General features: G+C 37.7%; 1 protein-coding gene across 1 annotated transcript in view; it reads left to right on the top strand.

Annotated features, from left to right (window-relative positions):
- Ahctf1 (AT-hook containing transcription factor 1) overlaps nt 1–11,958 on the top strand; it is a 70,701-nt gene that overhangs the window by 472 nt on the left and 58,271 nt on the right. Inside the window, exons 2-3 of the mRNA XM_023710248.1 lie at nt 8,236–8,363; nt 10,746–10,999. Coding sequence (XP_023566016.1) covers nt 8,243–8,363; nt 10,746–10,999 — 375 coding nt within the window. The 5' untranslated portion in view covers nt 8,236–8,242. The remainder of the gene's footprint in view (nt 1–8,235; nt 8,364–10,745; nt 11,000–11,958) is intronic.

Here is an 11,958-nt window from a genome sequence, read left to right on the forward strand (position 1 = left end):
GGCGGCGACCGGTACCGAAGGCTTGAGCGCCCGGACGCCGGTTATGTAAGGCTGTTCCCGCGGAGCCGCGGCACATGGCAGGGAGGCGTCAGTGTTGGTTTCCCGCGCCGGCTGCCGGATCTTCGCCCTTCCGAGGGGCTTCCTCCCCGTCTCCCTCCCGAGGGGTCCGAGCCATGGCGGAGCTTCTCCCCGGGGAGGCCGCCCGCGCCCGCAGACTGTCCTGCGTTGGCGTGTGGTCCGCGTGTTCGGGGACCTGGTTCGGGTGAGTACGGGGCAGGGAACAAAGTTTGCCCCGTGATTCGAAATCGTGGGGCACGCTTGGAGTAAATTGGTCCGATAGAGGATATTTATTGATTTATTTATTTAATTTTGGGTACTGGAGCATTGCACTTAGGCTTTCGCAGTGAGCGTCATGCCCAGACGTTCTTTAATTTTTCATATTTGAGACAGTATCGCAAAGTTTTCCAGACTGGACTCAAACTTGACGTCTTTCCGTGCCTCAGTCGCCCAGAGTGCTGGGAGTGCAGGCGTGCACCACCGTGACAGGGTGGGATTTTTAAATTTAAAATTTGTTCAGGTATTAGAGATTAAACTCGGGGCCATATTAACTGAGTTTCCCAGCTTTTATTTAGTTTTCAAGATGAGATCTTACAGGCGGGGCATGAAATTGCCATCCTCCTGCCTCTGGCTGCTAAGTGCTGGGGATAGGGGCGGACACCTCCGCTACGGGAGGGACGAATGTCTCAGGAGTTTCTCCCACCTGGAAGGTTTAAGGAGGATTGATTACTTTTGCCATTGGTTGACTTCATTTTATTTTGGGGAAGATAGATCAATTTTGTTTTCAGAGCCAGCGCAGTTCATACTAGAGATGTGCAGTTATAGGAAATGAACGTTATATTTTTATTTAGTTTTGCTGGTGGGGATGGATCCTTGGGCTTCGACAATTCTAAGCACGCGCTTCCCCCTCCCCCCCAGTTACATCCCTCAAACCGCTATTTTTTGTCAGTTGGAGGGAGAACGTTGGGTTTTTAATAGGTGTTTTGAAAATTCTGATCTTCGGTTTCTTCTTAATATCCTAAAAAGCCTGTGGATTTAAAAAAAACTTTCGTGAGCTCTCACTTGCAAAGTCTGTAAGGAGAGAAGAAATTAGGGTAAGCTTGCATATTTCCGAGGACTCCATCGTGGATGACAAGTGTGTGAAGTGCTGTGGGAAGCCTACATTCTCTTGAGATATATGTATATACACACACACATTAGGAATCGAACTCACCGGTCTAAATAAAATAAACATACTAACGGCAAGCTTTTAAATGAAGGGATTTTTGGGAGCAAGGGCGTATAAAGATAGCCTAGCTCTCTTAGATTGTGGAGGGCCTTCCTATGGCTGTGGTGTCAGTTTTTTCAACTGTATTAGGGAGTTAGTGAAGTTTTCTTGAGGAGAGGGGCATCCACTTGTGTTTTATTTAGAAGGTAAACTGTTTTCATAGCCACAAAATGTTCATGCGTATCTAGGCCTTGGAAAGGGGTTGAAACCTTGTAAATTACTTTTAGAGGTTGCTGATGCTGGCCTGTCAAAAGGCTGGGAATCTACTTAGCTTTGTATAATGTGGACATAGTGTTGTTGTTCTTTTATATCTTTATATGAGATATTTTTTTCACATACTTCCATTTTTAGAAGTTATCTTCAGTGTACTTAAATTGGAAAAGTCTTAAAAACAATTTTTGTCCCATGGATTGAAATGCTTAATTCTAATTTTGAAAGACTTCCATGGAACTTTTTTTAAAGATCCTTTCTGTGTCCTTCCCTAATGCCCCCAGGAGTCTGGAGTCACCTTTTGTAGAAGTTTAGTTGAGAAAAGACAGAATTAGGAGTCTCAAGTTACATGTATTAGGAAGTGGTAGAGCCTGGATTCAGATTTCTATTTAATTTGAAGTTTGTGCCCTTTTTAATACTCTGGATAGAACTTGTGATAATTGTATAATCTGGTATTTCTCAGGAAGGGCTTTGAGGAAAAAATTCCCCCTGTGAAATAGACCTTGAGTCTGTGGCCATTCCACCCTGAATGCACCAGATCTGGTCTCAAAAAGGCATTGACATTGTTGGAAGATTGAAAACCTTGTTATAATCCCAGGGTCACTAAAGGAGCTTTTTTTTTTTTTTTTTTTTTTTTTTTTTTTTTTTGGTGGGGGTCTGTGTAGAGCCCAGACCTAATTAAAATTACAGTTCAATGGAAAGTTTTTCTAGGGCTGGTGAGATCAGTAGACTAAGTGCCTGCTTTGGCAAGCGCAGAGACCAGGGCTGTTGGCCCTGCCCCCAGGGCGCACTGAGCCAGTGACTGAGTCCAGGCTGGTTGTAGCAGGTCTGTAATCCCAGAGCTGGGGAGTCTGAATACAGGAGGATCACTTTGAGTCTGAGCTGCATAGTGAGACCCTGTACCAAATACATAAATGAAAAAGAAGTAAGAGTTTTTCTAACAGTTCTCTTAAAATTGGAATGGAGGTAGAGGAACACTTGACATAGGTCATTGCACAGAGCAAAAAGAAAGCTCTGGATTCAGTGTTCATTGTAGCACTTGGGGATATAGTTAGCGTTTTATGTTGGTTGAATAAATTTGAAAATAGACACAAAATGATAAAGTGATTTATATGTTGGATGTGGAAAGTAGAAGGGGGGCATTAAGAAAGTTGAGCAGCTTTCACAATCCAAAGTTCTGTAGTCTTTTATTTCTAATTTTCTAAAGGTAGCACTGACTTTACTTATTTACATTGTTATGTTTTGGGGAAATATCTGGACCATAAGCCAGACTTGAAGAGTACTTTGAACTACTTCTTTTTATGAGACAGGGTCTCACTGTGTAGTTCAGACTGGCCTTGAACTCATCTTGTAGCCCAGGCCAGACTCCCTCACAGCAATACTCCTGCCTCAGCCTCCTGAGTGCTATATCACAGGTGTGTGCCACCTACACCCAGCACAAATACTTTGAAAACACTTAACACTTGAGAATAATATAAAAGTTGGTTTAGCTTATGGTCCATACAGATTTGGATCCATCTTTGGTGGATTAATGAAATAAATATTTATATTCAGCACAAAGTACCAAAGAATATTATGATAAACCTACTTACTAGCAAATTCTAGTTCTTTAGGTAGTGGTGGAGGTTTTTTTGGGGGGAGGATTTGACCCAGAGCTCTGTGCTCTACAGTGGAATAATACTCCCAGCACTTTTACACATTTTTATTTTAAGATAGTCTCACTAAATTGCCCAAACTGGATTGGAATTTGTACTCTGCCTGCCTCAGCCTTTTGATAGCTGGGATTACAAACCTGCACTGCCCTGTGTGGCTGAAATGATTTATCTTCGTCATAGGTAAAATGGGTTTTCTTCTCTCCCACTTTCCCTGCCTCTCCCTCTCCCGCTCCCTCTCCCTTTTCTCTCTCTGTCAATATGAGGTCTTCCAGTTGTTTAGTACTATAAACTTCTAAGTACTGCTTTAGCTCTAACTTGTGAATTTTGCTTTGTTATATTTTATTCACTGAAGGCTTTTGCACTGAGCCACATCCTAGTCCCTTTAAAAGTTACTTTGAGATAGGATCTAGCTAATAAGTTGACCAGGCTGGGCCAGAACTTTTATGATGCTCCTGCCACAGCTTCCCAAAATGTTGGGATTCCGGGTGTACACCACCATGTCTGGCTTTGAGATATGCTATTCAAGGTGTTTTTTTAAAATTTCTTCTTTATTTATTTGTGTATTTGGTACAGAGCCTCATTTATTTGGTACCAGGTCCTGTTACACAGCTCCCACTTGCAGTGATCCTCCTGTCTCAACCTCCCCAGGGGTGGCATTACAGGTGTGTGCCACCATGCCTGATTTTGGAGCTGGCACGACATGCAGTACCAGGGATTGGACTCCAGTCCTTGTCCTTGCCACACAGGTGCTTAGACGTTTTTGACAGGAAGAGAGCAGCTTTTGAGCCTTTAATATTTTTCCCCACTGCTGAAGCACTCCATTCATTTCTGCTTATTGTTTAGTGTCCCACGAATCATGAGGTTTTCCACTTTGCAACTGCTCCTGTTCCTGTGTTTGTGCTGTGACCTCCGATAGTTTCCTTACATGCTTAGGTTGATAATATGAAGGTTTGGGGGAACCTACTCCTTTCTCTGGAGCTCTAGGTTGACTTTGTAGAAATCTCAACTCAGAGACCCCGACTCTCTTTGGATTTCCTTCTGTATGCTGTATCCTGGATATTTTATATAGAAATATTTTTGGTTTTTTTTTGATTGATTAGTTGTGCATTGTTTTAGGTAAACTATGTAAGTACCTTGTAAAGGTCATTAAAATTCTGTGGCTATTTATCTGGCAGTACTGAAGATTAAACTCAGGTTGATTTTTTTTTTTTTTTAATTGAATTGCAATGATTACGGAAATTTATTGCTGAATGAACACCCATTTAATACTCCTTTGAATGTGCATTGAAGAAAACTACCACAGGAAATTCTCTCAGGTGTTCGTTATGGAGGGATGACTTTGGTTTTAAATTTAATAGGAAATATGTTAACTTTAGTTTGCTATAAATTTTTTTATCACGTTACATATATGTAATGGTCATTAGAGGGAAAATAACATCCATGGATTCTGGTCTTTTCTCAAAATTTCTTTGGTACTGGGATAATGTGGAAGAAATAAATGTGGTGAAATGAATATGATGAGCTTTGTCATCACCTGAGGCTTAAGCCCTGAAACCCCATGTAAATATTAGAAGCTAGTGGTTATTACTTTTCATTGACATTTTTTTGCTTAGAATTTTGAACATGCTGTAGACTTCTGATTTGTGCTATTGTGGAAAGTTTTTTCTTTGAGTGATGCCTTGCATTCACTATACTTTATTTCATAAAATCCTTTGGTCGCAAATCTGGGAAAAATGGTTTAGAATATTGCCTCATTCAGGGCTGGGGAGATAGTTCAGTAGAATAAGGACTGCCTGGCAAACGCAGGGTTCTGAGTTCAATCCCCTACACCACAAAAAAATAAAATAACGTAACATAAAATAAAAGATAGGGTGTTTAAAAAAATATTTACTCTTCCTTGCTAATATATCTTAGGTGAATTGTGATTAGATCTCTTTCTGTTCCCTATAACTTTTAACTATTCATTTGTGTCAGTCCTACATTCTGAATAAGCTTTAAGCTATTTTACTTTTTTAAAACCTATCCTTTGAGTTTTCCTTTTTTCTTTAACTATTAAAAGTGTAGTGCCAGGCATGGTGGTGTGTGGTGTATGTCTATAATGGTAATACTCAGGAGTCATAAGATGGGTCATAAGATGGATCACTATGAGTTTGAGGCCAGCCTCAGTTACATAGTAAGATCCTGCTTCAAAAAAACTTTAAGAAAGGTGTAAAGTATTTATTTGGTAAATGACTTTGGAAGAATTCTTTTTGTTAGGTAACCAGTATTTTTAGTGTTTCTGACTGTTAGTTGTCACTTGAGGTCAGGTGTGGATTTTTCCATTTATGGAATCATGTAGTGCAAAATGTGGATTTTGGGGGATTTTAGATTTTCAGATTAGGGATATTCAACTTGTACTCAGCAAGTTTTGTTTTGTTTTTAATATTTTTTGCCATGTTTGTGCCCATAGGCAATACATTTCATTTTACATGTCTTTGTAATGTTTTATAGATGTAGTTATTCTGCATGTATATCTGCTACATTTATTTATTTTATTTTCTGCAGAACCGGGGATTGAACTCAGGCCCTTTTGCTTGCCAGGCATGCACTTACTCTACTGAGCCATCTCCCCAGCTCCCATTTTATATTGTTTGTTTTGCAGTACTGGGGATTGAACTTGAGACCTTGCTGAGCTATATCTCCAGCCCCTACATTTTATTCTTTAATATTCTGATACTTAATATTGTTGTTTTTTAAAAAATTTTTATTTATTTATTTATTTATTTGTGTGTGTGTGTATGTGTGGGTGGCCAGCTCAGCCCACCAGGAGGCGGGGCTGGCTGGCATGTGGTGCTGCGGGATTGAACCACAGTCCCTGTGCTTTGCTAAGCTTGTTCTAAGTAGGTGCTTTAGACCACTGAGCCATCTCACCAGCCCACTTAATATTGTTTTAACCAATTATTGCTTTATTGAGTTTTTCAATGAAGTATAAATTTTGTTATTGTTATTATTATTATTATTATTATTGTTTCTTGTATTTTTGAAATAGGGTCTTGAGAGCCAGCCAAATAGCTCAACAGATTAAAGTGCCTCCAAGCAGGCTCAGGGGCCAGGGGTTCCATCCCCAGGCCTGCCATGCGGGTACCACCCCCAGGGCGTGCTGAGAGGACAATTGAGACTGGGCATGGTGATGCACCTGTAATCCCAGCTCTTGGGAGACTGTAAACAGGAGGATCACTACGAGTCCGATCTAGTAGTGAGACCCTGAACACCCTGAACACCCTTCCCTAAAATACAAAAAAAAAAAAAAAAGAAAAAGAAAAAGAAAGAAATAGGGTCTTATGTAGTTCAAGCTGGCCTTGAACTCACTATGTAGTAATCAGGGTAGCCACAAACCTAAAGCCACCCCCGCCTCAGTTTCCCAAATGCTAAGATTGTAGTATTTCTAATCTTCAGAGGTTTTTTTCTTTTCTTTTTTTTAAAATCTACTGGGCTATTTTTGTATCTTTCACAGTTTCTCATCAAGCTAACGTTTTCCAAACAATATTTATTTATTTATTTATTTAGTACACGGTCTCACTCACTATGCAGTTCAGACTATTGTGATCCTCCTGCCTCAGCCTCCTCAGTGCTGGGATTATAAGGCATGCACCACCATGCCCAGTTTTGGTGGCCAGCTTCGTGTACCTGGGGTTCCGGGGCTAGCACATGTGCGGTACCAGGGATCGAACCTGGGTCCTTGCACTTGCCAGGCAGGTACTTAAGACCACCGAGCTATCTCCCCAGCTCAGCATCAAGCTAATCTTTGATTTCCATTAACACATTAGACATTTTCTATTTGCTGATAGTTTTAATAGCTGAGGGGTTCTGTAGTCTGATTCTTTGGGTTGTTAATCATTATTTCGTTTGTGAGTTTCTTTCCTTTGGAACTTCATCTTTGAGAATTTCTTGAAATTCCAGAAGTTATTTGATTGTGTGGGTTCTTTGAAGTCTTAGAATTTCTGAGACTTTATTACTTCATAATAAATCCTTCACGTGAGGATTTTCAGATAACAGCATGGATTCTGGTCATAAATTTGTATGAAGGGAATTTTCTGTTTCTGAGTAGAGACTCAGAGCTATAGTCAAAGCAGATAGCTGTATTAAATTACTCTTCATCTTTTGTTAGTAGTGTTTCTGTCATTTAGGTGGTGATAGCCCTGTGGAATTTCTTGGGAGTGAGGGAGGTTCTTGGCATTAACTATTAGCCCTAAGCTTTCTCTTTAGACTGTAAAATTTAAATTTGCCTGACACAAGATCAGGGTCACCAGGATTGGATTTGGTGATTAGATAACCCTCAAGACCAACGCAGCTTAAATGTCTCCCAAAATTCCTTTTTTTCATTTTATGGTTTGACAAGTTACTCAAAAAGATAGTTTTATATTTTGGTTGTTTCTACTGGGGGACAGGTCATTCAGGGAATCTAGTTTTCATGTTTTGGGAGTGGGTTTTTTAATCAAGTAAAACATAAAACTAAATGATTCCTATGGGTTTAGAAATTCATTCTCTCTCTCTCTCTCTCTCTCTCTCTCTCTCTCTCTCTCTCTCTCTCTCTCTGTATGTGTGTATACCAGGCACCAAACTCAGGACCTTGTGCTTGTGAGGCAGGGCTCAGACCACTGAGCTATTTCCCTTGCCCCTGGAAATTTTTTTTTTTTTTTCCTTTTTACTGAAGAGGTAATTTTTCTAAAACACATTTTTCCCTCTGGTGTTTCTGAAAGTAGGTTAGGCAATAAGATGAATTGGCTTGAACCAGTTTTCCAACAATCTAGGGGATAAAGTGTGTTCTTAGGACATGTGATTTAATAAGTCTTTATTTTAGACTGTTTGAGAAATTTCTTAGGAAATTAGTTTTCTTATGGGAGTATTCCATAGACCTAGTTGTACTTAAAAATGTATTTTATTACCAGAGTTTCGTTTTATTTATTTTTGTGTGGTATCTCTTTATGCTCTAGGCTGGAAATAATCGTGTGTGACACAGTAGTTCAGATGTAACATAATAATGTTATCTTTTAAAAATATTTACAGTGGAAATATGCGAGACTTAATAGCTCAAGTGACTAGTGATCTCCTGCATTTCCCACAAGTGACTATTCAAGCCCTTGGAGAAGATGAGATAACATTAGAGTCTGTGCTTCGGGGAAAATTTGCTGCAGGTAAAATAATGTTGCTAAAAATTTACTAATTTGATTGATTTGGAAGAGAAATACAATGTGTTAGTTCTTTAACATGAAAGAAAAAATGTCTCGGGTGGCTTTGTGACTTATGTGATACTTTTGTACACTGGAACGCATTACTTGTGAATTTCTGGAGGATTGTTGTTCATTTTTCTTTTTTAAAACTTACATATTTATCCGTATCTTTTAGCATTGATTGTATTTGGAAAGTAGGGATAATACACATCTAATTTTTTTTTTGTAAGTTCTAATTAGTTTTATTGGATGATGAGTTTGGATTAGGCCTTCACAATCTTATGAATAGAAAAATCTGATTTTAGGACCCTGCATAATAAAAATATTAATTTTCAGAAAGTTATTTCCTAATCCCATTTTAGTTTTAACATCTCAATTTACAGTTTTAAATTGTGGAATACAACAGAGAACCATATGAAAGCAACCATTATAGATTTAAGTATAATGAAAAATAATGATGAAAACTTCTGAAAATGAATTTTACAGCCATCTTTCCCAATAGGAAGGCAGCGAAGTGTATATGTCAGTCTTTTAGCACCATTTATAGTGCTTTTATCTTGGTTGTTAAAACTAACAATATTATATGCCAGGCATTATCACAGTTTTTCAATGAGGTTGATACAAAACTTCTCTAAGTAGGCACTGTTCTATGTAGTTGAGACTCAAGTAGACTAAATAATTGCACAGTGACCCTAATTACACACCTAAGAAGTGGTAGAAAGTTTTGAACCCAGGTATTCAGGGTCCTTATTCTGCTTTTTAAACTGCAGAGCATTCCTCAACTAAGGTAGTATATTCAACTATCTGAGTACATGATCGATATCTCAGCTTTTGTAAAGTTAACACCACTTAATCTAGTCACACAAGTGACAATTCAAGATACAGTCTAGATTTTTTAGTCACTCACCTCTCCCTCTTTAATTCAAGAAACAAATCCTGCTAGGTTTACAACTAAGATGAGTCTCCAGTGACTGTGCTTGTTGCTATCCATAGACATTGGTGAATCTTCTCCCTAACTTGTGTTTTGTGCTTTCCTTTGTTCATTCTTTGCTTCTGGTAACACTTAAAAATATATCAGATTGTTACTGACCTACTTTAAATGCTTTGATAATTTCACATTATAGACAGAATAAAATTTGAACATGGTCAAGAAGTTTTGTTTGGCTGAAGTCTTGTTTTTTCAGAGTGTGATCTCTTTAGGAATAAGATCTTGCTATATTTTATAGCTGCTATAGCTCCTAGTTGTGTGTGTGTGAGTGTGTGCGCACACACATGTATGTATTTCTAGGGATTGAATCAAGGGTTTTATACTATACGACATCCCCAGTCCTTTTTAATATTTTACCCAGTGGCAAGGTCTCACAAAGTTGACAAGTTGCTTATGTGGGATTCAGCCTTCTTGCCTCCTAGAGTGCTGGAATTATAGGTGAGCTCCACCAAGCCTGGCTAGTCATTGTATAATATGGTGGTTAAAGTATGAGATTTGGAATTAAGATAGACATGAAATACTATGTTACTTTGTGTTTTTTGTTTTAATATCTGAAAGCATTTCCTTTATTTATTTATGTATTTATTTTGTTGAGAAACAGCAGTGAGACAGTTTCAAAACTGATTACTAGCACAGTTTCAATAAATAATATATTGCATATTGTTATCTTTTTAGTGGCTATTCACAGTACAAGACGCAGACATGATATCCTCTCCCAGTACTATTAGTACAAATCTTTCTTCTCATTGAATTAAGAGAAAGTAGCTGTATATCTGTCCTATTTTGTATATACAGATACAAAATGGTCCTTTTTTTTTCCCCATAATTTTATTGATAAACAAATAGCAATGAGACAGTTTCAAATCAAATTGGCAAGACAGTTTCAATAATTCACACATTGCATACATTCTTCCTAGTGGTTAATTGCTGTACAGATGCAGACATGATATCCTATTTACAAACACCATTAGAACAAATCACTCTATTCGTTAAGAGAATGTAACTATATATCTATCCTAACCACTTTGAATACACAGATACAAAATGGACATACTATGTTACTTTGTAATTGTGACTATGGACAAGTTGAATTCAGTTGTCTTATCTATTGTACTATGCTGAAATAATGCATTTATGTATATACTACTTTTACTGAATGATTACTGTAGTTGTAGTTGCTCAGTTCATTGACTTGTAGACGCATGCTGTACCATAAGTGCTGAGGTTTCAAATTGGGGGGAATATGTAAAGTTTTAATGAGCCATGTATTACATGTTTATATATGTGAAAAAGCTAACTGCTGTTTACCTTTATTGTGTATATATATTATGTACTTGCTTTGTTTTTTCCTCCCCCAGGGAAAAATGGACTTGCTTGTTTGGCTTGTGGTCCACAACTTGAGGTTGTGAACTCTGTAACAGGAGAGCGGTTGTCTGCCTATAGATTCAGTGGATTAAATGAACAGCCGCCTATAGTCCTAGCGGTGAAAGAATTCTCATGGCAGAAGAGAACTGGATTATTGATAGGATTGGAAGAAACAGAAGGGAGTGTTCTCTGTCTTTATGACCTGGGGGTATCAAGAGTAGTTAAAGCAGTTGTTCTTCCTGGAAGGGTAGGTACTGTTTAAGATACTTGGATATTCGTTTTTTGTGTGTGTGTTGTTTTTTTTTTTTTTGTACCAGGTATTGAACTCAGGACCCTGCGCTTGCCAGGTAAGTACTTATTCTACTGAGCTATATCACCGACAAGGTACTTGTATGTTCTACTTATAAAAGAAAGTTTACCATGAATATATTTACTTGGAAAATTCATTGGACTTTGTATTTATCTCCCAAGTATTTAAATATTTTCATAAAAAGATTTAAAAGATGTTATCAAAAGAACTTAATATTTAAGATACAAATTTCTTAGGCTGGGGCTTTTCCTCAGCAGCATATCACCTGCCTTGTAAGCATCCAGTGCTGAATTCTGTTCTCTGTACCAAAGAAAAAATAATATAAATTTCTTGTTCTTGGCTAGAAAATGTCATAGAAAAATAGTAATGAATGACATCTGATGTTCTGATGTTTCTTTGTGTGAAAAATATCATCTGAGTCTTGTTCTTATTCTTCATATTCTGTAAATACATTCAGCTTATAAAAATACATACTTAATAAGAAAAACAACCCACCCCCCAAAACCAGAATCAAGCAAATCAGAAGAATGGAAATCCCTTAATACATAGTGTGTAACGGTATAAACTTTTACATATATATGCACACGTGTAATATATATGCATTATATATTTGTTAATTATATATTATATAATATGTACAATATTACATCATGTACTGTGTAGAAATGTGCTGAGAACAGTCATTAGAGTAGAATTTTTTTTTCCATAATTTTATTGAGAAACAAATAGCAATGAGACAGTTTCAAACCAAATTGGTAGGACAGTTTCAATAATTAACACATTTCATACATTCTTCCTAGTGGTTAATTGCTAAGATGTGGACATGATATCCTATTTACAAGCACCATTAGAACAAATCCCTCTATTCATTAAGAGAATGTAACTATATATCTATC

This window comes from Octodon degus, unplaced genomic scaffold, assembly GCF_000260255.1.
Source record: "Octodon degus isolate 3935 unplaced genomic scaffold, OctDeg1.0 scaffold00017, whole genome shotgun sequence".
NCBI classification, from domain to species: domain Eukaryota; kingdom Metazoa; phylum Chordata; class Mammalia; order Rodentia; family Octodontidae; genus Octodon; species Octodon degus.